Source organism: Gadus morhua, chromosome 1, assembly GCF_902167405.1.
Source record: "Gadus morhua chromosome 1, gadMor3.0, whole genome shotgun sequence".
Lineage (NCBI taxonomy): Eukaryota > Metazoa > Chordata > Actinopteri > Gadiformes > Gadidae > Gadus > Gadus morhua.
The window spans coordinates 1,074,448-1,101,699 of NC_044048.1; the positions used below are offsets into that span (position 1 = coordinate 1,074,448).

At 44.7% G+C, this 27,252-nt stretch overlaps 3 protein-coding genes and 6 non-coding genes across 9 annotated transcripts; all 9 read right to left on the bottom strand.

Annotated features, from left to right (window-relative positions):
• Positions 1-986: 986 nt before the first annotated feature.
• LOC115546633 (uncharacterized) lies at positions 987-13,848 on the bottom strand. Its single transcript, XM_030360262.1, has 4 exons — positions 13,432-13,848; positions 9,342-9,510; positions 5,123-5,246; positions 987-1,121 (listed from the first exon to the last, which is right to left on the bottom strand). Exons 1-4 carry the CDS (start codon positions 13,727-13,729, stop codon positions 987-989), a joined length of 726 nt encoding a protein of 241 aa, XP_030216122.1. The 5' UTR covers positions 13,730-13,848.
• On the bottom strand, positions 8,636-8,707 carry trnaa-ugc (transfer RNA alanine (anticodon UGC)). Its single transcript has one exon. It is a non-coding gene; the product is annotated as a tRNA-Ala (tRNA).
• A 1,596-nt stretch (positions 13,849-15,444) lies between the features above and the next one.
• Positions 15,445-15,518, bottom strand: trnat-ugu (transfer RNA threonine (anticodon UGU)). Its single transcript has one exon. It is a non-coding gene; the product is annotated as a tRNA-Thr (tRNA).
• A 598-nt stretch (positions 15,519-16,116) lies between these two features.
• Positions 16,117-16,188, bottom strand: trnaa-ugc (transfer RNA alanine (anticodon UGC)). The gene has a single exon. It is a non-coding gene; the product is annotated as a tRNA-Ala (tRNA).
• A 616-nt stretch (positions 16,189-16,804) lies between these two features.
• On the bottom strand, positions 16,805-18,807 carry LOC115539413 (formin-like protein 20). Its single transcript, XM_030350426.1, has 3 exons — positions 18,555-18,807; positions 18,024-18,281; positions 16,805-17,898 (listed from the first exon to the last, which is right to left on the bottom strand). The coding sequence occupies exons 2-3, from the start codon at positions 18,272-18,274 to the stop codon at positions 17,025-17,027; spliced, it is 1,125 nt and encodes a 374-aa protein (XP_030206286.1). The 5' UTR covers positions 18,275-18,281; positions 18,555-18,807; the 3' UTR covers positions 16,805-17,024.
• A 1,237-nt stretch (positions 18,808-20,044) lies between these two features.
• On the bottom strand, positions 20,045-21,818 carry LOC115546660 (uncharacterized). The gene is made up of 2 exons (XM_030360297.1): positions 20,795-21,818; positions 20,045-20,649 (listed from the first exon to the last, which is right to left on the bottom strand). Exons 1-2 carry the CDS (start codon positions 20,961-20,963, stop codon positions 20,045-20,047), a joined length of 774 nt encoding a protein of 257 aa, XP_030216157.1. The 5' UTR covers positions 20,964-21,818.
• A 3,703-nt stretch (positions 21,819-25,521) lies between these two features.
• Positions 25,522-25,595, bottom strand: trnat-ugu (transfer RNA threonine (anticodon UGU)). Its single transcript has one exon. It is a non-coding gene; the product is annotated as a tRNA-Thr (tRNA).
• Positions 25,596-26,164: 569 nt separating this feature from the next.
• On the bottom strand, positions 26,165-26,236 carry trnaa-cgc (transfer RNA alanine (anticodon CGC)). Its single transcript has one exon. It is a non-coding gene; the product is annotated as a tRNA-Ala (tRNA).
• An 869-nt stretch (positions 26,237-27,105) lies between these two features.
• Positions 27,106-27,177, bottom strand: trnaa-ugc (transfer RNA alanine (anticodon UGC)). Its single transcript has one exon. It is a non-coding gene; the product is annotated as a tRNA-Ala (tRNA).
• Positions 27,178-27,252: the final 75 nt, after the last annotated feature.

Genomic DNA, 27,252 nt, shown 5'->3' on the forward strand with positions numbered 1-27,252 from the left:
GCTATCTCTTCGTCACCAATTCCGTCACTCAGTAAAGCATTTGACATCAGCAAGCATATTGTTTTAGTACCCATGTTTCGTGAAACTGAAGTCAACTCATATTTAAGTGCATTTGAACGCATTGGTTCCGCTCTGCAGTGGCGGGCTGAGGTCTGGCCTCTTCTGTTGCAATGCAAAATTCATGGGAAAGCACAGGAAGCTGTCGCTGCACTCCCCTTGCAGGACAGCCTAAAGTATGAATCTGTTAAAGCTGCCATCTTACGAGCATACGAATTAGTACCTGAGGCGTACAGGCAAAAATTCCGCAATCACAAAAGAGCCCAGACTCAGAACGATGACGCCAATGATTTTAATTCCTTGAGGGAGTTAATATTGCTGGAGGAATTTAAGAAATGTTTGCCTGACCGGATCGTGGTGTACCTAAGTCATGGTTTCTCAACAGGGGTGGTACCGCCCCCTGGGGGGCGTTCGCACAACCTAGGGGGGGCGCTGGGAACGTGATTCCATTTTTGGGGGGGATTTTAAACTTTCATTGTTTTTATTTTTTTTGGGTGAAAAAATAGGCTACCTGAAATAAATATCCTAATTTCAATTATTGGTTTCTAACCCCTCTACGTCTCAGCTACTTTTTACCGTCTATGAGCAGTGGAACAGTGATAATACAGCGCGGTTCGGTCCTGCACACGCCCGGACTCCCGTCCCCGACTCAAGTTCACGGGTTAACAGTTCAATAACCAACACAACACAATCAAACATGGCCGATAGCAAGAAAAAAATATCAAATTTGGTTTCATAGCCCGTTTTCCTCCTTCCTCTTGCTGTTGTTCAGTTCCAGCTGCTCTGACCGTAGTCTCCACGAAAAGACTGTTGCATTTGAAATCCAAAATATATAGGCCTAATTAGGCCTCTGCACGTGATCTGTTTTCGCAGTGTCCGCATTGCCCGGGCCGCGGTGCCCGTGGTTCCCGGGCCATTCATCTATTCGTTCACGGGGCACGGCGGGAGTTGCGGGAGACGCGGGAGTGGTCGCGGTGCCCAATGTCACGGTACCCGGGCCGCAGGGTGCTGCGGCCGGGGCACGACAGGAGACGTGGCGGCCGGGAGTCGCGGGAGTGCCCGCACTGCGGTCATGGTGAATGAATGTTCAATTCAAAAGTAAAGTGATTCCTGCACTGGAAGTATTGGACCTTCCGCACCGCACGGAGATTGATGTAGCACAGGCACCTTCGGGGTTGTTTCCTACTTGCCTGATAACCCGTGCACAAGCGAGAAAAAAGTATGATGGCTCTCTGTTTGATAGAGTGCTTAGGCCACAGTTGTTAGAGGAAGCTAACATGGAAAATGAGATGGGGGTCTCTGCTGCGTTTCCCTTGTGAAAGTGCCGCCGAGCCGGTGCCTTCCGCCAGCCCCGAAATGCCATCCCCTGGCGGCAGATGCCTCCCGATAACTCGGGAACGCCTTTGCGCTGCTCAGAAGGCGGACCCGACACTAAAGAAATGCTTCAATAATGTGGTGAGTGCAGACAAAGCAAGGGAACAAAAAGTGTTTTATCTGCTTGATAATGACGTTTTGTTGCGTAGGTGGTCTCCTCCTCTAGCTGTTGACACGGATTGGAGTGTTAGACATCAGGTAGTGGTACCCTCTGTGTACCGTCAGCACGTTCTGTCTGTAGCGCTTGAAAGTCAGTGGTCAGGAGGACATTTAGGGGTAACGAAAATCAGCTAATCCTCAGACACTTCTTTTGGCCAGGGCTTAAATACGATGTTGTTATGTATTGCCGATGTTGCCACGCATGCCATACCAAGGGTAAGCCCAATCAAGTTATCCCACCGGCGCCACTGCACCCGATACCTGCAATAACAGGGTGTCCGCGCGGTAGTAAAAGGTAGTAAAAAATTAAAATTGTAATTAAGGCCCTTGAAAGGTAGTAAAAGGTAACAAACGCAATTTGACTTGGTAGTAAATTTTTCACCACCACCACAATATAAAATGATTTTCCATTGTTTTGTTTCCATGTTTTAACTTCATCTAGCCTAAGAAATACAGTATACGGTGCTAACAGGACCTGAACTGAGTAGCCGTTAGAGTTGGCGTCGCTGGTTGGCGACGCCGGTGTTACACCGAATTCTGCGATCCACCGAAAAGTGTTGCATATTTACTGCAATATGCACGAGTTTGAAGCGTAGACAGGCATGACAAAAACATACATAAAACATAACATCTCCCCTCAACCAATTACCTTTTTATTAAAGGTGCTTAATAAATACATTTGATTGATTTGATTAGCATTTTACAGACCCATACAATGGATAGGGCGTTTAGCAGGGTCCTTCACCGTTGCTTCTTTACCCATAAAAAGCTACAGTCATGGTTAAATTCTGCTGATTTACCTTTGAGCATGTGATGGAAAATCTACATGTTGTATTGTTTTGGTCTATATGAATTTAAGTTTTGTTGCTATTCTGTGTAATTTAAGATAGGGCCTACGTTCTACTCCATGCGGGTCATTTAAAGGGTAAACCGTCAAGGGTAGAGTGATGCATTTTTATTGCCTGCCCTTTCCTATGTTTCTTGTCATGTAAATCACCGTCCATGCAATCCTTTGATGTGTGGGCCTGTTTTCTCGACCCCCTGGCTAACGCCAACCAAGCCAGGGGTTTAGATGACACGGCCGCTACCCCCTCCAATGGCATTCCCCACAGCTGCAGTTGTAAAGATAACCATCTGGTACACAAAGGCTTTTGGTATTGGGGGACCACCCCCTAATAAACCCAAACGAATAAGAACTCATTGATTGGAAGACTCAGTGGACTTCTCCCCAGCGTACCTTCAGAGAATGAAGTAACACGCCAAGAGAAGCTCTCATCTGAGGCCTCAGATTATTGTAATGTATGCCTGTTATGTTGTTTGTTGATGCATGTTGTGATGTATCTTTGTTCGTACTTTTAATACAAATATATATAACCACTAATTGTCAACAGTATTGTGTGCTTTTTGCATCTAAATATCTCAACTTCTTAGACGCAATATCTGATACAGAAATTGCCACGACAGTTGGGGGCTCGTCCGGGATATCTAACCTGAAGATCGCGTGAAAAATCCCTAGGTGTCTGCCAAGTCAGGTCTGAGGATTCGGTCTCAGTCCCAAAGCCCCACCTCGCCTCCAGGTGACTGTAACCAGACTAATGGGGTCGAGCGAAGGGTGTCTGTGGGGGATGAAGTAGGGGTTCTTCAGTACGGTATCCAAAGGAAAAAGAATTCGAGCAGGTGAGATCACAATACTGTTAAAGCTTCCAAATAAAATCCGTTACAGGAACGGTATATAAATGTTTCGGTGAACGTAAACTTATATCTGAACTTAGGCCTCGTTCAAAGAAACTCTGTTATAGGAACATGCGGTAGCTCCGTTTCGCTTCCGTCAATATATATGGCTATATAGTTAACAGAAAGGGCAGATAGAGTCTGTCGGGGGAACGGGAAAAAGGGAAACCCGTTGAAGCACGGTTGTGGTTATATATATATATATAAATAATAATAACGGGCATTCATTAATTTAAATATATGTATATGTGTGTAGTAACAAGGAGGTTTCGGCGATATTAGATAATTTGTTAAATAATAACTAGTGTAAAAGGATCTAAAATATGGGGAACAAATCTGGAAAAACTGAGATAACGGGACCTGCGAAGGTGATGTTGGAGAAGCATGGTGAAGCGGCTCTGGAGGGTTTAAAATATTGGTGCAAACTGGGTTTTCCTGAGATGGGGAGTTTTAGCTTAAAACGGTTGTTGAAGTTTTAATTATGTTGGTGTGCATTTCATTTGAGGGAAAGAGAGAGAAAAAAAGATCAGCCAGGGACAGAGAGCGTAGAGAGTGTAGGAATATTTTTATCTCAATTTCACCCGAGATGTAGACCCGGACCTGGACTGCACCGGCGGACCGCGTGCGAATCCCCCTTCACCTCCACCGTATGACGACAACGCCCAGCTAGGCCGCCGCCCCATCATTCAACCTCTATCCAGACCTCACGGCAAAGGAGGCACCCGCTAACAGCGCAACAGGGGTTATGGCAGTCCGGCATACGTTTTCCGTGCATGGAGACCCAGTGACATTAAGGACATAGCAGAATGTCTCCCGGACCCATCTGCAGTGGGAGGGGAATCCCTCGCTACAGCCAGTCTGGAAATGGCCCATCACCCATCGGCGAACCACGCCAAGTCAAACTGGGCCTACGGTGGGGTCGTATTCAAGGCGACATTCCCGGGAGAGACCAAGCTGATATAATGTTCGTGGAGGCGCCGGACGGCAAGGACGACCACAGGAAAGTGGGGAAGCACAGAGGCAGGCCTGCTTTCGTTGTGGCGTCATGGATCCTTGGTTCAACGATTCTCCCAAAATAATCGACAAAGACAATGGAAGGGCCGGCTGGCAGTTCGCACCTTCCCGTGAAGTGACTGTGAATCATCCAAGAGGCAGAGGTGGAAGGGGGCATTCGCATTGACGGGACGCGGGAGCAGACCAGGTCCAAGGAGCAGGTATGAGCACCATAACACATAACACAACCAACCAAATGATTGTTATATGGTTCTCACCAGCATTACGCGACCTAATCAGCTAAATTTAATATTAGATATGGTTATTTTAAACAACGGGCTATTGTAGACAGTGGATACTCGATTATTACAATCTATCACAACCAGTTTAATGGTCAACCATATCACACAACCATGACATGACTCCAACTGACCCAGACTAACCCCGACTGACCCCCGACTGACAACAGAAGTGTATTGCCTAATATTGAAAATGCAGATTTTTATATTATGATATTTTGTTAATGTTTTATGGCCAAATGGCAACAAGGTGAATTAATGAACGTATGAGAGAGATTGGAAGAAGTATGTGTTATGGAAGGAGAAGAGATAGATGAGAACGTAAGGCAAGACAAGATAAGGAAAGGGGTGGGGAGAGAGATAACCCATCTGCATCGAGTTTTGTTCAAATAGATCCGGACCTGGACAACGCTCCTCCTCCTCCTGCTTTCAGCCCGACCAGTGGCCCAATACAGTGCAAATACCCCACGTCACAACTCCTCTGCATCAGACTTTATGAAGTTACAGACCATGGGAGGCCCACCTGAAGAGCTACGGAACGGTCTGCTGGACGACACAAGGAGACTGTCCAGCAGGACCAACAGCACCAGAGTGGTGGCCTCCATGGTGCCTGTGTAGCCACATTGAAGTGGCCTGAACATTGAGACAAAGGAGGGTCTCAGAGACGGGAGAGACGTGGGGACAGGCACTTCAAAGGACAGCCCGTGATGCAAATGAGAGGCAGAAAGCAGAGAGAAAGGGGGAGGCGTGTCCAGGCGGATGGAGAGAAGAGCAGTGTCCAGGCGGATGTAAAGTATCGCACTAGACACAGCATTCACACATATTACAAAAGAAAGATCTAATGTGTAGCTAGGACTGTGTATACATTGTGTGATAATTTCTTACATCTGAAAGGTTTGAAAGTTATTAGGAAAAGTAGTTTGAAGGATCAAAGACAAGTAGAAAAGTTGAAAGTTAAAGAATTTTTTTTTTTTTTTTTTTTTTCAGAATTAAGTAGAAGGTTTTTGGTGCGCTCGCAACAGCAAGCCATGCTTACAGGCCTGGGCTTTCCCTTATAATGGTAAATTGACACATGGGAAAGTTCATGCGTCAAGAGGGGGGATGGGGAGCCCACAACAACAACCTTGGGTATACCAAAGCAAACCAAAGGAAATAATTACTCAAAAAGAGAGGAATACCGTTTAAATGTTGGGTTATACTGTGTGTTATTAATACTGACTGGATTGACAATTAATATATTAGAGTAGTAAACATTAAGTGCTTGCCAACTACTCATGTGTTTGTATCATGGAAGCAGCATTAAGGACACATCAAATAAGAATATTTTGTTTAGAAATGTTTTTAAAAGGTAGCCTTGTTTCTTTGTTTTAGTTTTTTTTTCTGTTTTTTATGACTTTTGAATATATGGAAACAGATGACTTGATTGTGATGTTAGGTGATTTTATGCTACCTTCTGTAAAAGCGAACGGTGGTATAAATATCTGTACTTGGAGGCCATGGTCGGACATAGTAGATTATGAACATATGCATGTTGTGATTAAGTGATCATTTTAATCCTAAAGGTTGCATAATTTTGTGATTATAAATAATCAAAGGGGGGATTGTGATGGAAAATCTACATGTTGTATTGTTTTGGTCTATATGAATTTAAGTTTTGTTGCTATTCTGTGTAATTTAAGATAGGGCCTACGTTCTACTCCATGCGGGTCATTTAAAGGGTAAACCGTCAAGGGTAGAGTGATGCATTTTTATTGCCTGCCCTTTCCTATGTTTCTTGTCATGTAAATCACCGTCCATGCAATCCTTTGATGTGTGGGCCTGTTTTCTCGACCCCCTGGCTAACGCCAACCAAGCCAGGGGTTTAGATGACACGGCCGCTACCCCCTCCAATGGCATTCCCCACAGCTGCAGTTGTAAAGATAACCATCTGGTACACAAAGGCTTTTGGTATTGGGGGACCACCCCCTAATAAACCCAAACGAATAAGAACTCATTGATTGGAAGACTCAGTGGACTTCTCCCCAGCGTACCTTTTTGTGGACAACATGAAAGCAAAGCATGGAAAGAAAGGATAGAAATACGGCGCGAAAAATACATAACATAACAATTGGGATGAGACACAATGATGTTCTTTATATATTTTTTCTTTTCACAACCGAGGGGGGCCTATTCCCTCAGTTGTTTCAGTGCCATACTTACCTGCTGGCACTGTTTGCGTCCGTAAAGGCCGGACGTTATTTCTCTATTATATTTAGTTTTACCACTCGTCCACTTTTCTGAAATAAAATAAGTTTAGTAACATGACAAGAAAAGTTGAACAGTGGTTAAATCAAATTTTTCGCCGTCGTTGGTGTCTTTAGGTTGGGAGGCTCCTCTATTTTATGTACATTTCATTCAGGTTCAAACAACATGAGGCCACTCAATTCATCCTACTTGGTTTTCCCGTGGGTGCAATCATCAGCCCTATTTGAAATAGATCTCTAGTGTCCATTCATCATACCTTTGAACCGTTTCTGTCAGTGCACAAACGGTGCAAAGGGCCGGGTCAAAATTAAATAACTTCTTCCCGTGGGTGCAATTATCAGCCCTATTTGAAATAGATCTTTATCTTTTCATCATACCAGTGAAAGGTCTGTCAGTACAGAAACGTTCAAAGGTCCTGGGTCAGAATTGCATAACTTCCGAGGGACGTACATTACCCAATCATCTGAGGTCCAAGCAAATACATTCACTGGTTGGCCGTATGTGGGGTGTGTGGTGATCACTGGCAGCCGCGTTTACATGGACACATCTGATCCGCATAGATGTGGAAGAACAGCTCAATCGGAATAGAAAAGGATCATATATACGCCTCAATCGAAATACAATTATCGGTTCGGAATATAATTCTATTCGGCTACAAAAGAAGTGGTTTAGTCCGCTATAATCGGCATGTATACACTTTTTCCGATTATTTTGGTGTTAGAGCAGCTGCAGTAGTTCGCAATTGGTCCACTCCGCACACTGAACTTGACCGCTGTCAAGGATGGTGGATTTATTGCCTGATTCACGTCTTTGTTATCACTCTGTAGTAGTTACAATAGCCTGGTAACTTATCAACCCCAGCGTGTCCGTTTGCAAAGCGACGGGACATGGGTGTTTATGGGTGACACGGTTGGGTTCATGTGTTCGCGTATCGTCGTGTCCGCATAACTGAGATAACTTTGCAAGAGGGGTTGCTGTGTTGGTCAGCATTAGGCCTGGTGGAGTTACATGACTGTCTGACCCTGCCTCTTGAAGCAATTTTCATATCCTGGGGTGGAGTAGATGCAAACTTTGTGTATCAAACCAAAAAGATCAAATGAACTGTGGTACAATGATTATTTGCCTTGTTCTATCAGACTTGCACAAGGCCTGCGTCTACGTCAAGTGGACATGATCAATGATGACATTTCTGGAAGCTCAGAAACCCTGTCCAAGATGGCTCAAAAGCTGCGAGATGTGTGCACTACTGTCCCCCGACGGGGTCTGTGTTACTTCAATTGTACATCTGTAAAACCGATTCCTGAAGCTTTGCTTAACGATAGAAGGGACAAATAGGTCATCAGTTGGCACTAGGGTATCATACATTTTATTGAGGATTTGGCTTGCCTGCCGCCGTTGTCATTGGTGGAAAGTCTATTGCATTGATGGATTGCAAGTTTACAACCACAAGCAAGATTGCCAGTTAGGACAATTCCATTTTTTTTAACTGCAAGAAACACTTTTATCAACACTTAGTGCATAAACGTACCGTACTCATATCAATGTGTTGACCGGCACTAGCTTTTGAGCGCACACTAGCTTTTGAGCGCACAAGCGCACAAAAGCGTGCGCTTTTGAAATCGCACGCACTGATTAACCTGTATCGTTGACGAGAACACAGTTTCAATTCTCTCACTTGTTTCGAACATTAGCATTCGGCAACATCTTCGGTAGGTTAAGCATTGCGTGACCTCATTTGATCAAAATAGCACTCACCTGACTTTTCTAGGGCAATCAAATGGAGATGCCGGGGATTGAACCCGGGGCCTCATACATGCAAAGCATGCGCTCTACCACTGAGCTACAACCCCTTGCTGCTCACGAATGTGCATTTTAAACCTGCTGCGGAACACACCAAGGGTTTTCTCGTCCATGGCATTCAGCACTTGGACCTGACAACACTAGTCTTCGGATCTATCAGACCTTTAAATATTAACATTTTATGTTTGGAGAACATGTTGTCAAAAAACATAGAATGCTAAGAGCCTGTCCAGATAATGCCAGATTTTAATATGGCGCCTTCTACATGCTTAGATTAACATATTTGCACTGATTTCATGCAGTTTCACCGTAATATGTGTATGTGTTGGCTGAACAAGGGAATGAAAAATCGTATTCAGATAGAACCGTTGTCGGCAGGATTCGAACCTGCGCGGGGAGACCCCAATGGATTTCTAGTCCATCGCCTTTTTTTTTAATCTTTTTAATGTTTTCAATTTACAATTTTACAGAAATCATAAATACTACATTTACAAATGATAACGTCTCCTACTCCAGAGTTCAAAAGCAAGACATCAATACAAATAATACATACAAATGAACCTAGCTCACCCCCAAGGGAGAGCTCAATCACGCAAAACAGGACTCAAAATTCTATGTGCTGCCGCGCCCCCCCCCCACCCCCACAGGGAGGCCAGTCCCCGCACCCCAACCGGAGCAAACCACCGAAAGGCCCCCCCAACGCGACAGCAACATGCGGGCACATATGTGCACCCGACCCGCGGAGGGCGGGCACCCCCCACGGACCGAGCACACAGACACACATACACGCCACTGCCGCACCCGAAAGACCCCGCGGCCATCCACCCCGCCCGGGGAGCAGGACCCGACCCAACTGCAGGAGAGAGAGCACAACAACACACCAGTTCACTCCTTTAGATTGAAAAACAATTCCTTACCAATTAAACAAAATCCCTCCCCCCTCCCTCTCATGAATAAAAGAGGTCCCACTGATAAAGTACTCTTTCACACCCTCCCCTCCATACGTGCACATCAGATCCACATCCCGCTTCATAATGGATTTAAACAGTTGTATGACATTCACCTTCCGTCCCTCAAAGTGCGCATAATTCCTTCTCAACAGGACCGCGAGTCTGGCATGACTTAAAACAAAATTGCACAAATTAAAATGCACCCCTTTCCCACATACACCAAACAAAAACAACATCCTCCACTCGCCCTCCAAATCATACTCCTCACTCCAACTTTCCCTAATCAGTGCTTTTAGAAATACAAAGAAATCAACCAATTCCCCACAATCCAAAAAATAGTGTGAAAAACTCTCATGACCACTGTTACAGACATCACAAATCACATTAACCTCATTATTTATTTTATTCAATACTACATTTGTGTAGATTCTATTATGTTTAATAAGAAAATCATTATTCTCACACTCAATACTGTTGTATTTAATGTTACAATTTGCCCATATATCTTCCACCTCCCAGTTCACAAACACCCTCTTCCATACTTTCACTGCTGCTGGCTCTTTGAACACATCCCCTATCAACCAATCGTACACTTTCTTCACACTCATTCTCTCCATACCACACTTCCCTCCCTCCACCTTCACATACAATTCAGGAATACGTACTTCTTGCCTACTCACACATTCACTTTCAATCAGTCCAGCCCATTCCCCTGGTATACTGCTTTTAATTCTATCATGAATTTTCTTCACCTTGTCTCTATCCTCCATGCCATCTATCTCACACACTGAATCAAAAATGCAGTTATCCCTGAGGAAACCTGGGATGACCTCATAAATAAGATCTTTAACTTGCCGAATGCCTCCTTCTATAAATTTGGGTTCGTATAATGTTTTCTCGTTGTTTGAATTTTTCATTTAAAAACAGGGGCAAATTGACAAACATATTCAACCCATCGCAATCATATTGCACTTTTGGCAGTAACCTCCTCCACGCGTCTAACACCTCCCTGTATATCTCAGGTATCCCAACCGTCATTGTTTGCTTAAAACCCATGTACCAGCCATAATCACCTATTCCCCCCACTTCATCAATGTATTTCTTTAAAAGATCTTTCCATCCATAATGCCACTTTCCCACCATGTACTTTTGCACAGTGTTTATTCTTATTGCAACTTTTTTGGTTTCCAGATCTATCAATTTCAAACCACCCTTCCGCCTCTTTCCAACCAGTGTTTTCTGTGCGATTTTCACCCCCTTTCCTTCCCAAATAAAATCACACACAATTTTGTTTAAATCATTCATCACCCAGCCTGGCATCTCAACCACACTCATCACGTACACACATACTGACAACATAAGACTATTCACTACCAATACTTTCCCTTTCAATCTTAACTTCCTCCCCCTCCATGCCGTGCACACCGTTCTAATTTTATTGATCACCCCGGTCCATGTCGCATCCCTTGCCTCCTTACTATCCACCCCCAGGTGCACACCCAATACCTTTATATACTTCTCTTCTACCCTCAAACCTACCTCTATTCTCTCAACCTTTCCTATATACATTATTTCTGACTTTTCTTTGTTTATCTTCGCTCCTGACGCTCTCCCATAGTCTTCCACTATCTCCATCACCCTCCTGACACTACCTCCATCCCTCACCGTGATCGTTGTGTCATCCGCATAGTGATTTATCACACACCTTCCCCCATATGGTAACTTTATCCCTTCCACCCCCTTGTCCCTCTTGATAAGTGTGGCCAGTGGCTCTACAGATAAAGCGTACAATAACGCAGACAGAGGACATCCCTGCCTCACTGACCTCTCCACTTCAAAGAAATCTGTTAAAACCCCATTCACCTTTACACAACTCCGTTCGCTCCCATATAACCTCCTCACCCATCCCACCATCTTCTCCCCAAACCCAAACTTCTCTATTACCCTAAACAAAAATTCATGCTCTACTCTATCAAATGCTTTATTCCAGTCTATCCCCACTACTACACATCCTATCCTATCCCTCTCCATATGTTCTATTACGTCCCTGATCGTCCCTATCGTGTCCGCTATATCCCTACCTGGTATGCTATAACACTGAGTTGGTTGCACTACCTCTCCTATCACTCTCTTCATTCTATTGGCTAATATCCTGGTTAGAATCTTATAATCTACATTCAATAAACTGATTGGCCTATAGTTCTCTAAATCTAACTTACTTCCCTTCTTATACAATATGGTTATCACCCCTTCTACCATTCTATCCTGCACCACCCCTGTTCTCTCCATCTCCCTAAATACCTCCACCAAAATGGGTGATACATCGTGTTTATATACTTTGTACCATTCTATCCCTATCCCATCACTCCCCGGACTCTTTCCACTATTTAACCCCTCTATCGCTTCCATTACCTCCTTCTCATTGATTTCCCTATCACAGAAACTCCTATCAGCCTCACTCAACCCACACACTACACTATCCAGCACCTCCTCTATTTTACCTTCATCCACACCCCCCCTCGTATATAACTCCTCATAAAACTCCTGCACCCTCTCCAATATCTCTACGTAGTCTTCTGTTACCACCCCCTCCCTCTTTTTTATTTCATGTATGTAAGTCCTACACTGTTTTCTTTTCTCCAGCCCTAAAAAATACCCTGTACATTTCTCCCCCTCCAACACATATTTTGCCTTAGCCCTCAAAATTGCCCCTCTACATTTCTCCCTCTCATACCTCTCCAACTCCATCTTTACCTCTATATAATTCTCCGCACTGTATCCCTCTTCATCCTCTGCCCTGCCTAACTCTACCCTCAATCTTTCCCTCAAGCCATTCTCTTCCTTCATTATCCTTTCCTTCCTTTTCTTACTATACCTAATACTAATTGATTTAATTCAATTTTTCATCACCTCCCATCTCTCCCCTATACTATAGTCAACCCTATCATTCTCTGCCTCCTCCTCAATCCTCTCATTCTCCCCATCTAATACCTCCTTAATCTGTTGCTTATACTCTTCCTCCTCAATATACCCAGCATTCAAAATCCACATTCCTCCCCCTACCTCCTTTTTTCCTACCATAATTCTAAACCGAACCCCATCATGATCACTGAAACTGTTAACCTGGTGTCTCATACTATCTATATATTTAATAATTTCCTCTTGTACTAACACTAAATCTATTCTACTCTGTTTCAATACCCCCTCCCTCATCTGCCTCCTCGTGAACTCTCTCTTCTCTGGATTCTCATACCTCCACACATCTAATAATCCCTTGTCCCTCATTATTTCCACCAACATCCCCCTCGACTTTTCCCACCTAAATTCTACCCCCTTCCCTACATCTAATCTACTACATTTGATATTAAAGTCCCCTACTATCAGACACCTCCCTACTATTAAACCGGCCAACTCCTCCAATATGCTCCTCTTATCCTTTTCTATATTCGGCACATATATATTAATCAACCTAAAATTGGATTTATCATATCTAAACTCTATAACTAATATCCTCCCTGTCCTATCCTTATATACCTCCCTGACATCTTCTACTTTATCCTTCTTAATCATGATTGCTACCCCCCTTGCATCCCTTGCCCCATTATTATAAAAAAGGTCCCCCTTCCATCCCTCTCTCACCTCCTTCACTTTTTCCTCATCCCAATTCGTTTCCTGAATACATAGTATGTCACTCCTATACACAAACAGCAACTCCTTTAACTTTTTACCATCCCTCAGCCCGTTGACATTTACAGAAGTTACAGTGGTCATGAGAGCAACCCAAAGGAAAATAGAACCAAACATTTAGAAATTAAATCACATACCAGACCGCGGCCCTTTAATCCCCTCTGCACGGACTCTTTCCTTGGCAGCCTTTCGTTTGTTTTGCCAACGCTTGACAGTCGATATGTCCATGTCCTCTTCACTCTCCTCCTGCCTCCTCGCCTCTCTGCTCGGTAGACGCAGCTCCTTCGCTCCACAATCCGCACCACTCCCCGCTCGCGTGCTGTCAGCCGACCTCCGCGCCTCCTTCACCAACTCCGTCTCTTTCACTCCTTCCCTCTCCACTCCACAATCGTCGTCCATCTCCCTCCGCTCCTCGACTCCTCCCACCCGTTCCATCTCCTCCGCAATCACTCCTGGGACGCTCTCCCTGTCTCCGTCTCCTTCTCCGTCCGATCTCCTGTCCACCACGCCGCCGCCCCTCTCCGTCCGCTGGCCGTCACTCTCCTCGCCTTCCTCCCGTCTGCCCACATCCTCTGGCTACGTCTCTCTCCGCCCGCCCACATCCTCTGGCTCCGTCTCTCTCCGCCCACTCACGTCCTCCCGCTCCGCCTCTCTCCTCCCCCCACACTCACGCGCGTAGTGCCCAGTCTTATTACATTTAAAGCACTTGAATTCTGGGCACTCTCTAAAAATATGCCCCGGCTTAATGCACAGCCTGCACACTCTGACTTGCCTGTCGTGGATGACTCGAAAATATTCGGCCCCACTCAAAGTTTCAAACCTCACTGAGTACGGCAATGACCGGACTTCCTCGTTAAACCTAACTTTTAAGTATCTTGTGCCGTCAGCAATGTCCGTTCCCGGCCACATACGCCTTTTTATTGCCGACATCGGCTTCACTCCCCACTCCTCCAGCTTCTCCACAATTATTCTGTCCTTCAAATAAACTGGCAGGTTGATAAAGGAGACAACCAATTCATTATTCGTGATGTCCCTGGCGTGCACCACTGCTCCTTTCACTCTTATACCGTCCATTAATCTGGATCTCCCAATCTCATCTCTCATCGAGATTTCGAACCTCCGGTCCCCTTTCACTCTGCATCCCATGACTCCTCCACAAACTTTCTTCACCTCCCTCAGTACATCCATCATTGATATGACTTCCTTTCCCTCCACCTCCACATCCACCGTCAATTCCTCCCCATACATTTCCCTCACAACATCTCGTGACTCACCGCTCCCTCTACTCTCATCGCGTGTGTGTGCTTTGCCGTCGTCGTTATTTGTTCCTTTTTCATTCACTGTTTGTCTGTCCGTCTCGATAGGTCTCTCTATTCCTTTGTCCATGATCATTGTCGTAATCTCCATCTCAATTTCTGTCTGCATTATATCCGTCCTCAACATTCACCTTAATTTAGACACAAGAAACTAATGAAAAAAGAACTCCCCCCAACAGCAAAAGCTGTTGGGGGAAACAAACAATAACACCACAAGAAGAAACACTGAGCAAACAATTGCTCACTGCTTGCTCTCTCTACCTGCTGTCTTTGCTGCACCAACTCCTGAATGCACACCTGAACGAGATCAGACGAGATCGGGCGAACTCCATCGCCTTAACCACTCGGCCACAACCACACACTGTTAGAGTACCAAGTCTCTGGCTTTTTGGAACAGGAAGAGTCTGGAACACTTAGGGTAGGTTAAGCCTTGCTTGATCTCATTTTGAAATAGTCTTCAAATTGACTGAAGCTAGCTTTGATCATATCTTGGAGACGGCAGGCATTGAACCTCAGGCCTTCTACATGAGAAGCATACGCTTTGCCGTTGAGAGAAGTCCCCTGTGTTACTTCAATTGTACATCTGTAAAACCGATTCCTGAAGCTTTGCTTAACGATAGAAGGGACAAATAGGTCATCAGTTGGCACTAGGGTATCATACATTTTATATAGAATTTTGCTTGCCTGCCGCCGTTGTCATTGATGGAAAGACTATTGCATTGATGGATTGCAAGTTTACAACCACAAGCAAGATTGCCAGTTAGGACAATTCCGTTTTTTTTAACTGCAAGAATCACTTTTATCACATCTACACCAGATAATGCTGTTGCAAATAGGTACTGCTGGGAGTTGAACCCAGGGTCTCCTGTTTACAAGACAGGCGCTTTCACCAGCTAAGCCACAGTACCCCTATTGTAATGTTTACTTGAGACACCAATGAAAAAGGTCTCAAGTAGCGTGACCCGATCATGTGTTAAGCTATCAGAACTGGCGGCTAAAGGAATTCCAATTGAGTAGGTTACTTACATTATACAACTTACTGATGTGATTAGAACACTGCCTCTTCTGTGAACTAGACAGTCACTATGACAGTCCCAGCCACAGCACCCCTCTCAGTTCAGGAGAAATGCTTCAGCAAATGATTGGGAAGACAACAAAAGAGGTCTGCAGTACCATGACATATTTCTGTTGATCCTTTAAACAGTCCCTTAAACATACACTGATTAACCTGTACCGTTGACGGCAGGATTCGAACCTGCGCGAGGAGACCCCAATGGATTTCTAGTCCATCACCTTAACCACACAGTTTCGACAGTTCAATTCTCTATCTTGTTCAAACATTAGCATTCTGCAACATTTTTGGTAGGTAAAGCATTGCGTGACCTCATTTTGTTTAGACATTCATTACACAGTAACATTCAGCAATGTTTCGTGATCGGATCATTTTTGACTTCTACCTAATTAAAGGGATTAATTCTTAATCAACGCGTCACCTATACTACAATTTGGAGATGCCAGGGATTGAACCCAGGGCCTCATACATGCAAAGCATGCGCTCTACCACTGAGCTACATCCCCTTACTGCTCACGTATGTGCATTTTAAACCTGTTGCGGAACACACCAAGGGTATCAGACCTTTAAATATTAACATTTTATGTTTGGAGAACATGTTGTCAAAAAACATAGAATGCTAAGAGCCTGTCCAGATAATGCCATGTTTTAAATATGGCGCCTTCTACATGCTTAGATTAACATATTTGCACTGATTTCATGCAGTTTCACCGTAATATGTGTATGTGTTGGCTGAACAAGGGAATGAAAAATCATATTCAGATAGAACCTGCGCGGGGAGACCCCAATGGATTTCTAGTCCATCGCCTTAACCACTCGGCCAAAGATGGGGCAAAAGGGACTGCTAGAGGTGGGGGAAAGAAATGAAATGAAAGAGGAGAAAGGGGGAAAGAAAAAAAATGAAAGGAGAAAGGGGGAAAAGGAGAAAATACATAGAAATATCAGAAAAATTCAGCTTAAAGTCTTAAGCTGTCAGATGTTATATCACAAAAATCATTACTTGTTTTCCTATTATTGTTATATTAGGTATTTATTTATTATATTATTATTCCATTATTATTGACACTCTACTATCATTTTTTAATTAATATACAACAAATTGCACACTTTTGCCAGGATTCGCACCTGGAATCTTCCACCCAAAGGATGGCTGTGTTGCTGTTACACCACAAGAGTTGTTTTTTTTGTTGTTTTATTAGAGTTGCAGAATTTAACAATCTATACAAATGTTGTGAACTTGCAACTGTTTGAACTTTTTTGTACAAATGATTTAACACTTAAAACAAATGATTTAACACCGATAGAAATATCTTAAAAACAAATGTACACATTACTTACATTTTTACAAGGAGCTTTTCCACTTTTCAATGGTCTTTCCAGATGCTGGACAGTACCATTTCCCCCGTAGCTGTGTGTGGCCAGTAAGTTTGCTTTTCGCCTTACCACACATTTTGCATTGGTAGTGGTAGCTTTCCTTACTTTGACGCTTCTTCGGGGGCTCACCCCTCATCGCTCGCTCCTGATCCTCAAAGGCTGCCTTTTGTAACCTCCATTCCCGGTAGCGATTGTGAGACGCTGGATCTGGCTGGTTAGAAGGTCCGTCCTGAGGTGGAGAATCTGGCACTGGTGGCAGCTGGTAAGAGCCCTGAGAGTGAGCTGCTGGAGGTGGTGGTGGCGGCAGGTTTGAGGACCAGCTCTGAAAGTGGGCTGCTGGTGGTGGTGGCGGCGGCTGGTATGAGGGCCCCGACCAGCCCTGAGAGTGAGAGGCTGGAGGCCGTTGGTAAGAGGCCCAGGCCTGATACTGAGACTCCGGTGTTGGAGGCAGCTGGTATGGGGACCAGCCACGAGATTGAGACGCTGGAGCTGAAGGTGGTTGGTATGGGTACCAGCTCTGTGATTGAGACACAGGAGCTGGGTGTTGACGCTCCTCACAATAGGCTAGGTCAGATGAAGAGGGGAAAGGAACAGTCCAAGCATCATCTCCTCCAGCGTCTTCGCTGGAAACCTGAGTTTTGCGTCGGCGTCGCCGAATCACCGCCTCACCCTCACGGTTGTCAGGTTCCTCGAACTCCAGATCTGCATGCCCATGTGGAACAGGCTCAGATGGTAGATCCAGGGCCTCCAGGAGGGATTCCTCGGCCACGTGGACCTGCTGAGGAAGCTCCACCCCTTGAAGCAGAGAATCGCGGTCGGCCCTCTTCTGCCGATCCTGCAGCCTATTTGTGGGGGGGATCAGAGTTTTTCACATTGTTTTTTAGTCATTATACGTTTTGAATGCATGTGCCTATGAATTTATAAGTCCTTTTGAAGGGAATATATGAAGCAGTAAAAATGAACTCACCAAGAAGAGACTGTTGTATTATTTATGGTCACCAGTACCAGGTTGGTGCTTTGCAGGATTTGTTGGCAATCCTCAATTAATTGTTTAATATGACCATACGTCATAACAATAGCCTGAGGAATTGGAAATGTCCTCCCCTTAGGGTCTTTTGGTCTATTTCTGCCTTCCTTGAACTCCTTGAAAAGCTTCAGTGCAACACACTCAGAGACCCTGGTGTAATCGGGTCTATGGGCAGCCTGGCCATGAACCATGAACAATCTGCGAAAAGACAAGATGATATAACCAACATTATGTGTGTACTGTAAACACACAATGTGTGTGTTTGTTTTGTGGGTGTGTGTGTGTATATATATAAATATATATATACCCCTGTATGTTACATACAAATGTACAAACACACTTTTACACACATGTATTACAAGTATATTAAATGTATACCTACACACACCATTAAAGTGTATGTGTATGCAGTTAATTACACATGAACACACAGCTACACACATATACTTGAAGCTGATTGTTTGCAGGTACCTCTCGGCTGCTTGTTGGCCTGGAGCAGAGCCACTGCGTTTCCGAGAAGCTCTCCATGGCCCTGGCAAGGTCGTCTTCTTATTTTTTAGGGAGTACTTTGTTGGGGACTTGTCGATTCCATCCAGGCTGGAGTACAACCTCAGTATATCTGCTATTTCTTGGTTCGAAAGAGCAGTTATCGTCCGGTTGAGGCTGACAAGGTACCCTGCCAAGGCATCGACTGCCTCCCATCCGGGAATGCCACTGGGATCACACCGACTATCCTGTCATATGAGATGAAAACAAAAACAGTTTGTATAGCTAAATTAAGAGAAACACTGAAGGAATAAGCATTTCTAATGGTCAGACATTAGCTACTTTACCGGAGTTGAAGTGATAGGCCCACTGTCCTCAAATGGGGAGCTGACAGGACTCCGAGATGCACCTTCACTTTCAGCCGTAGGTTCCTAAAGGGAATTATTTGAAAGAAGTGAATGAGAGTACAGTGAGGTGAACTTTGTTGTGCCCATGTAACACAAAGGAATTACCCTTATCAAATTAGATTTACAGTGAAAATGTTCTGATAGATAGGTCGCGACCCGACCCCGGATAAGCGGGTAACGATGAGGAGGATGTTCTGATAGATTATCAAAGGGCTATCACATCATTACCGGAGAAGAAGACGGGAAAAGAATATCAGTGGCCTGAGGTATTGTCTCATCAGGAAACTCATCCTCCTGAACTTCCTCCGGCCCCTCTGGCAGGTTGGCGCCAATTGCGTCAGGCGCACTCAGCAGATCTCCTCTGTTGGACTGGGCCAGCAAATACTCCACCGCAATAAGCTCACCTGCCATAAGTAGTCACCAGGAAAAATAAGATTGAAGTAGAAAGAGTGAGTGTAACCATCATGATCTGGCAGTTTGGCATTAATAGAATATTGTTCAGCATCTGTTCTTTTGTTGCCATGAGAATCTTACCGGTAGGTTTACCCGGGGGTGTAAACTCTTGAAGAAGTGCACTTCCCAGGACTCTGTTGCTGAGGGCGTTCACACTGGACATCAGACGAACATCATAAATTCGAGTTTGTGACGTGACACTCATATTCAGAGCCTGCTGGGCCCGATTGATGTTCCATCTGGACAACCCCTCCAGCATGTACATTTGCGTGTGCAGAGCATTACATCTCCACCCTGGCAAGAAAAAGGTATTAATGAAAACGAAAAAAAAGAATGTTAAAACAACTTGCATTTACATTAAGGCCCAATCCCATTTCTACCCCTTACCCCCTCCCCTTCCCCCTCCCCCTTACCCCTTCAAAACAAGGGGGAGGGGTAAGGGTAAGGGGTAAGGGGTAGAAATGGGATTGGGCCTTAGTCATTCAACAGACGCTTTTATCCAAAGCGACTCACAAGGGAGATATAACATTCAAAATACATTGCAACATGGACATTAGTGTAATAATAAATGCAGATTTTAATACTTAAGACACAGCTTGATCATATCTTAATACATTAACAAAGGATTTTAAATGTTAAGTGTTTCAACTTGCCTGGGATGAAACAGCATTGATGCTTATGAAAGCTCTCGAGAGAGGATGACCCTCTGGCACATCTCAGGACGTCAAGTGCTTTATCCCCCTTCTCCAACTTTGATCCGGTGTTGATGTACAACTGTACACCAGTTGGATCTTGGATGCAGGGCAAGTGCTTCTGCTGCACCTCCCACACACGAGACATGCTCTCCTGGTTGATGAGCGATAACCCTGTGGTGTCTGTGAGGTCCCACATGGAGTCCAACAGTTGTTGGATGAGGGCGCGAGTCTCCTCAACCCCTCGCGTTTTCCTGCGGCAGTGCTTAGCGAGTTCGCTGGTGGTGATGCTCGCTAACACCTGTCTGTGGGTAGGATTGTGACCCGGGTGTTTTTTCACCAGCTCTGCCCTCTTGGCCTGCTGCAACTTTTCAATGTCTGCTTTGTCCCATTTGAAAATGCAGAATGTGCCATATAGTGGATGGTGCTCAGTGGTCAGGCCATTGGTAAAACGCCTCATGAAATGAAACACATCCAGTCTCACTGTGAAGGTCCATGGACGAAACCAAGTGAGAACTGGGCTCTCCCCTATAATAAACAACACGCCATAAATACATGTAATTCAGATTGTTTCCAGTCAACACATTACCAATTTCATTAATATACTGCTAAAACTATTCATCAAACAACAAATTCATAAGAAACATCCCAGCACAAATTGAAGGCAACACACCTGACTCACTGCAGCAGTCCCTGTCCACATATATGGCATCTGGCTCTGGCTCACCAGCATCCCTGTACCTCCGGACAACGCCTTGGCACAGGTCATCAAGGCCAGCCCCCTCACCAGTGGTCAGCACTGAGTGGAGAACTTGGCCAAGTTCATTGCCGATGTTGCTCATCCACGTGGCCGTGTTCTCAATGCCACCTGCCAGCTTTTTAGTGATCTACAGAAGAAATTAGCAAATCATTGGACATACTAATAAACACGAATGAGAACAAATTTACATCAGTTAACTTTTACCTTCTTGGTGGAGTCCAGCTTTAGGATTCTGCCATAAGTTGATGTTATAACACCTTTCAACTCCTCCAGGTGGCCAAGAACCTCATTCGTGTGGACGGTTTCAAACCACTGAGCCAGGGGCAGACGACTGAAGGTGGGTGGCTGTTGATATACAGGTTCGGACTGGGTGAGGACGCGCAACTTTTTATGGACCTCACAATCGCGAGGTAGTCGATAGTACGCCTCGCCCACTCCTCGCTGTGCACCTCCTGCAAGACCTGTTGCGAGTAGCTGGAGCTGTTCCCTACCGTGCGTGGTCGCAACATTGTGACACACTTCCTGTCCAGTGCCTGCTGTGTCATTAGGACAGCAGGAAACTTGTTACGGTGGGAGGGATCCAGCTGCTGCAAGATCTCACTACTCCAAGGGCAGACAGGGATCATGCATTTGCTGCACCTTGGGTAGTCTCCACCTATCAGATAATACCTGGAGTCCACATCTATCACCTCTCTCACTTTGGTGTAAATGCCAGAGTGGTGCATCTTCCTTTTACACAACGTGCATTTAAGAGGGATGCTCCACATCCTCATTGGAGCCCACAGGAACATCCGCTGCCTAAAGTAGTGCAGTGGATCTGGAGGTGAGGTGGATCTAGTGGGGCTTGGAGGATGGTACCAGTTCTGAGTGTGCTTTTGTTTTAGCTGTCCTGTTCGGTCATATAGGATCTGTGCGATCCACTCCCGGTCAGCCTGATTTATGACTTTTAAGAACTGCTTCGGCAGGAAACTCCAGTTCACTTGAGGAGGCCGCAGAGTTAGTGTTTGTTGTTGTGGTGCCGCCGGTGACGTCTCTTGGGCTATGGGAGGGACAGGAGCAGGGACGGGAACAACTGGTGGGTTGCTGTGTTGCTGTGGCGCCGGTGTTGTGTATAGTTCTGTTGGAGCCGGAACATCTATTGGTTCTGTTGGACAGCTCAAATGGTGAGCACTCTCAATGTGCTCCGACAATCCAATGAGTCCCCAGGCCGTTGTGCCACACTGCTCACATCGCTCCTGGACATGGTAGTCTGACAGGTGCTGCGTGTAGTCCTCACCCATCACCTCCTTAGTACACAGCGAGCACGTGACAAAGGCTGGGTTTTCCTGACCTACAGCTGCTGCACTTGTGCAGCAGCTGTGGCCAGTTCACCAGGAGCCCTCCCCTCTGCCGCTGCACTGGCTGGTTCCTCAGGAGCTCTTCCCGCTGCACTACTTGCCCCCGGGGCACTCAGCTGACCTGAACTGGCTGATGCTGCGCCAGCCTTCTCTGGTGGCTGGGGAGAACAAAACTGGGTTTACATTTACAGTACATTTCCCTTAAGCCAGACAGTAGTCTGCATCCAAATAATTATGTACTCACAGTTAGACACTGACATCAAATACAACCTTTTTCCAGTACATTTGTATCACAGATAAAAATGTTTAAGCAATATAGCATGAGTGGTGTTTGTAATGGATATACCACCGCGTGTTGTTTGGCCGTAGCCACAAGGCCGGAGGCCGAGTACATAAGCATATATTCCTTTTATACAACAATTTTACTGTCAACTAATTAACCTTAAAACACCTGGGGCCGGTTGCACCAACTGGGCGTAAGCCTGGTCGTAACTACGCCTGGTCCTAACTTCGTTCTAACTTCGTTGGCGTTCTATGTCCAACCTAACCGTTACGCCGGTTGCACCAACTGGGCTTAGCGTTCTTTTCACTAAGACCAGGCGTAAATCCTACGCCTGGTCAGGGGCAGGCGTAGAGTTGAAATTCCAGGCTGTTTCTATAGCAATTACAGCCAATCCAATGCAGCTTTACCACCATCCTTGCCCCGCTTCGCTAAACTGCATTTCAAAGCACAGCCGGCGATATGATCAGTGTTCATAGATCGACTGCCTGTCGGGAAGATATCGCTGGCCGATTAGTCCGTTCTCAACTTATAATCAGTTGTGAATGTTGTTTTAACTATGTTTATATGTTTTATATAGGCCGACACATTAAACAAATCTCTCCTACAGAACCATTCCCGTCTAAATGCCTGCTCGTCATAAACCAGACATTACAAATACATATTTTAATTATATTTGTTTGCAGTGTTTTATTGTTAGGCATTAACACAATTGATGAATGACAATGAGTGAACGAATGAATTATTAATTTCGGTGTCCAACAGCATGTCAAGAAAAATAGTAAACAGCTGTTGTCACGAGGTATCCTAGCAACGCGGTGATATGCGCATACCATGGAACATTCACATGGCTAAGACCGGGCGCAGTTAAGACCAGGCGTAAGTCCCGTTGGTGCAACCGGCGTTAGTTCCATTCTAACGTCAGGTCGTAACTAAGACCTACTTAGCAGTTACGACCAGGCTTAGTTACGCCCAGTTGGTGCAACCGGCCCCAGATTATTGTATTGAAAAGTCAGACTGGGAATGTCCTGGGATATTACAGTTCATGGGATGTCTATTGTCAAATCTGAAACAAATGAAACATTCCATATAACTCAATTGTTGTATAATACCACCTACCTCATGATATCCGCACTCACAGTTGATCTTTTTCCCAAAAATATCATATATGCGGGGAGTTTGATTGAACACGGGGGTCAAGGGACAAGCATTAATACGCTGTATTACCGCCCTCCATCTCCTGCCTCCCGGTCTCTGGCCTGTGGAAAATTTATATTTCCCCTGAGCATAGAGGGTCATCACACCTGCCCAGTGTGAGTCTGGTTTCCCAGTCTTCGTCATTTCAAAGATAAGGACATGAAAAACAGCTGTTATTAGGCAAAAGCTGTAAATATCCTGGCTTAGACTACTTCATCACGGATCATTCAAGTATTATTATTATTATAACTTTATTCAAGACACAGGAAGGTCCACATAGACAGCACACTACATATACATGCACATATATATACGCATATAAATACACACACACACACACACACACACACACACACACACACACACACACACACACACACACACACACACACACACACACACACACACACACACACACACACACACACACACACACACACATATATAAAACAATATAAAACATTTAAGACGGAATGCAAATTAGGCATTATCAATTATAATACACACATAATTAAAACACATACAAGCTTCGGGTCCAATGTTTCCAGTAGCAAGATGTGTACCTTGTAAGTAAAACTATATACCGTATTTTCCGCACTATAAGGCGCACCGGAGTATAAACCGCAGCAGCTAAATGGAATGATGTGTAGGCTTACTGATTTAAACTTCGAATACTAATTTTCCGAGTGGCCTTTAGCTGTAAAAATCCATAGATTAGCCGCACCGTTATATAAACCGCAGATTCGAAAAATGGGGAAAAAAGGCACGGTTTATAGTCCGATCAAGATTTCAGAAATAGTAGGATATGCATAGGCCTACCCCTGACATAACGCATGTACTACAGTATAGTAAAAGCAGCGATTTCCCGATTTCCCTGTTTAGTCATAGCATATGTACGGGATAGATAACAGCAGAGATCGCTTCCATTAGCATTGTTTGGGAAACATTTTTAAAGCATTTGTAACGCGTACGGACTGATCGCATATCACACAAACACCACTAATAAAGACACTTTAAAGCATGTATACTTACTTATGATGTCTTTTTCATCAAGCTTCCTGTAAATCGCTAAAAGTATACCTGATAAATTAGCGTCAAAGGTTTCGGAGAAAGATAACACTGTAGTCGTCCGAAGGTGTTGAATGGGACCTGTCACGTCCGTCGACCCAGAGATTTCTCGGGATCTGATTGGCTCTTTTGCCCCACTGGTTTGGAGCCTGTGTTAGGACTTGTTAGGACTTTGTTAGGACTTGTTAGGACTTTGTTAGGAACTGTTAGGACTTTGTTAGGAACTGTTAGGACTTGTTAGGACTTTGTTAGGACTTGTTAGGACTTTGTTGACAACACACTGTTAGAGTACCAAGTCTCTGGCTTTTTGGAACAGGAAGAGTCTGGAACACTTAGGGTAGGTTAAGCCTTGCTTGATCTAATTTTGAAATAGTCTTCAAATTGACTGAAGCTAGCTTTGATCACATCTTGGAGACGGCAGGCATTGAACCTCAGGCCTTCTACATGAGAAGCATACGCTTTGCCGTTGAGAGAAGTCTCCTGTGTTACTTCAATTGTGCATCTGTAAAACCGATTCCTGAAGCTTTGCTTAACGATAGAAGGGACAAATAGGTCATCAGTTGGCACTAGGGTATCATACATTTTATAGAGAATTTTGCTCGCCTGCCGCCGTTGTCATTGATGGAAAGTCTATTGCATTGATGGATTGCAAGTTTGCAACCAGAAGTAAGATTGCCAGTTAGGACAATTCCGTTCATTTTAACTGCAAGAAACACTTTTATCACATCTACACCAGATGATGCTGTTGCAAATAGTGTAGGTACTGCTGGGAGTTGAACCCAGGGTCTCCTGTTTACAAGACAGGCGCTTTCACCAGCTAAGCCACAGTACCCCTATTGTAATATTTACTTGAGACAGCAATGAAAAAGGTCTCAAGTAGCGTGACCCGATCATGTGTTAAGCTATCAGAACTGGCGGCTAAAGGAATTCCAATTGAGTAGGTTACTTACATTATACAACTTACTGATGTAATTAGAACACTGCCTCTTCTGTGAACTAGACAGTCACTATGACAGTCCCAGCCACAGCACCCCTCTCAGTTCAGGAGAAATGCTTCAGCAAATGATTGGGAATACAACAAAAGAGGTCTGCAGTACCATGACATATTTCTGTTGATCCTTTAAACAGTCCCTTAAACATACACTGATTAACCTGTGCCGTTGACGGCAGGATTCGAACCTGCGCGAGGAGACCCCAATGGATTTCTAGTCCATCACCTTAACCACACAGTTTCGACAGTTCAATTCTCTCTCTTGTTCAAACATTAGCATTCTGCAACATTTTTGGTAGGTAAAGCATTGCGTGACCTCATTTTGTTTAGACATTCATTACACAGTAACATTCAGCAATGTTTCGTGATCGGATCATTTTTGACTTCTACCTTATAAAAGGTATACAAATTGGAGTTGCCGGGGATTGAACCCGGGACCTCATACATGCGAAGCATGCGCTCTACCACTGAGCTACATCCCCTTTATGTAATAATTACCACATCTCTGCTATCAATACCTGAAGCTTTGCTTAATGATACAGCCAATCAATTGGTTGACTTGCACTAGGCAATCCTAAGAGATTAAGATATTTGGCCTGCCTGCTAAAAGCAGAGGTGTTAACTGGTGTGGTAGATTTCAATCATGGAGCGGGGGATCCAATGGATTTCTAGTGCATCAGCTTAATCGCTTGGCCAGGACAATGGTGCTTATCAACCTCAAGTCTATCAGTTATTCGAACAGTAACAGACTGCAACACTTCAGGCTGTGTCATCAAATTGTGAAATAGTCCTACACCCTTGACCACAGCTTGCTTTGATCACATCTTAGTGATCGGACCTCAGCACTCCTACATGAGAAGCTTTACAGATGAGCCGAAAACAGATAACTTCAATTGTACATGTGGCAACCGATACATGAAAGTTTGCTTGACGATACAAGAGGGGAAATCGGTTATTGACTGGCAGTACGGTGTCATACATTTCTTAGAGAAGTAGTCTGCCTACAGATAGCAGAACTGGCCAACGCTTGTCGGCAGACCTGAATCTTCGTCATGACGCAACAATGTTTTTCTCTTCTGTGGCTATCAACACTTAGTGCATAAACGTACCGTACTCATATCAATGTGTTGACCGGCACTAGCTTTTGAGCGCACACTAGCTTTTGAGCGAACAAAAGCGTGCGCTTATGAAATCGCACGCACTGATTAACCTGTATCGTTGACGACAACACAGTTTCAATTCTCTCACTTGTTTCGAACATTAGCATTCGTCAAGATCTTTGGTAGGTTAAGCATTGCGTGACCTCATTTGATCAAAATAGCACTGACCTGACTTTTCTCAGGCAATCAAATGGAGATGCCGGGGATTGAACCCGGGGCCTCCTACATGCAAAGCATGCGCACTACCACTGAGCTACATCCCCTTACTGCTCACGAATGTGCATTTTAAACCTGCTGCGGAACACACCAAGGGTTTTCTCGTCCATGGCATTCAGCAC